The 1,174-nt window shown below is 66.8% G+C and overlaps 1 protein-coding gene across 1 annotated transcript in view; it reads right to left on the bottom strand.

Annotated features, from left to right (window-relative positions):
• Positions 1-1,174, bottom strand: part of RAVER1 (ribonucleoprotein, PTB binding 1) — a gene marked incomplete in the record, with an annotated part of 22,590 nt that overhangs the window by 12,536 nt on the left and 8,880 nt on the right. Inside the window, 1 exon segment of the mRNA XM_014592863.2 lies at positions 1,007-1,160. Within this exon segment, the coding sequence (XP_014448349.1) occupies positions 1,007-1,160 (154 nt within the window).

The raw sequence follows: 1,174 nt of genomic DNA, 5'->3' as shown, positions 1-1,174 counted from the left end.
GATGCAGCCACTGGGCGCGTTCACCTTTGTCATGGGCCTGCCAGGGCCTGGCACACAGGAGGTGTCACAGGCGACTGCAGAATGAGGAACGGGGATCAGGCAGATGGGGGTCCCTGTGGACGGCCCTGTAAATGGGGAGCCAACAACCCGCTCACACAAGGGGCTGGGACCTACTTAAGCCCTCAGACTGTGGGTCCGAGCCTTGACTGTGCCTGAGCCTGTGCACAGGCCCCTCTGTGGTGGCCTAGGGCTCTGAAGCCAGGCCTTAGCCAGGCCTGGCTGTGTCACACCGCTGTGTCACTTGACCCCTCACCTGAAAGCAGGGATGCCCTTTGCCCTCAGACTGTCACAGGGTGAAGTGACCACGGTAACATACTCAGGGCCCACGGCAAGGGCAGAAGGACCATCTCCCGGGGCTCCGTGGACAAGACCCTCGGGGGCTCTCAGAGAGCGGGGCCTGGCCTTCTCCCCCGCATTGTTGGTCACCCCGCAGCGCCCGGCACATGGGACCCGAATGAGCGAGCAGCCGTGCTGCCCATCCAGCACGTGGGCCCGAGCGTCAGCAGAGAGGGAAACGGCGCCTCGTGGGGCATGGCACAGAAGAGGCGGCTTGGCTGACCTGAAGGCCTGCACACTGCCCCCTCAAGGTCTAGCCGGGGTGGGACCCTGCAGGTGCCCACTGAACGCCTGATGAGTCCCAGCGGATGACACGGTGGCTGATGGCCGAGCCTCGAGACGAGTATCTCCCAGGGTGGCCTTGCCGGCTTTTACAGGGCGGACTGAGGCGCGAGGTCGCACAGGGATTCGAACCCCAGCCCTCTGGCTCCTGCCTGGGCGCTGAGCCAGTGTCAAGGGGCCTCTCGAGCAAGAAGCCCACTGGAGCCGGGTAGCTACTGAGAGGGGACAGGACTAGGAGGTGAGAGAAGGGAGGTGACTGCGAGGCCCCCGCTGTCGCTCTGGGCCCGGCCCCGCTCCCCAGTGCCCTCCACCCAGGGCGCAGGCTCACCTGGCAGAAGGTGGGCGTGTGGACTGCCGACAGCGCCTGGCGCAGGGCGTCCTCGTCGCTGAAGTCGGGCGGCAGGCGGTCGATGCAGAGGCAGCGGGAGTGCAGCAGGGCGGGCGTCAGCTGCCCGGCGTCCGTCCAGTGCACGTAGAGGGTGGGGGGGCCCAGCGG

This window comes from Tupaia chinensis, unplaced genomic scaffold (assembly GCF_000334495.1).
Source record: "Tupaia chinensis unplaced genomic scaffold, TupChi_1.0 Scaffold138665_1, whole genome shotgun sequence".
Taxonomy (NCBI): Eukaryota; Metazoa; Chordata; class Mammalia; order Scandentia; family Tupaiidae; genus Tupaia; species Tupaia belangeri.
The sequence above is the reverse complement of the archived record's forward strand: the minus strand, read 5'-3'. Positions and strand labels throughout refer to the sequence as shown.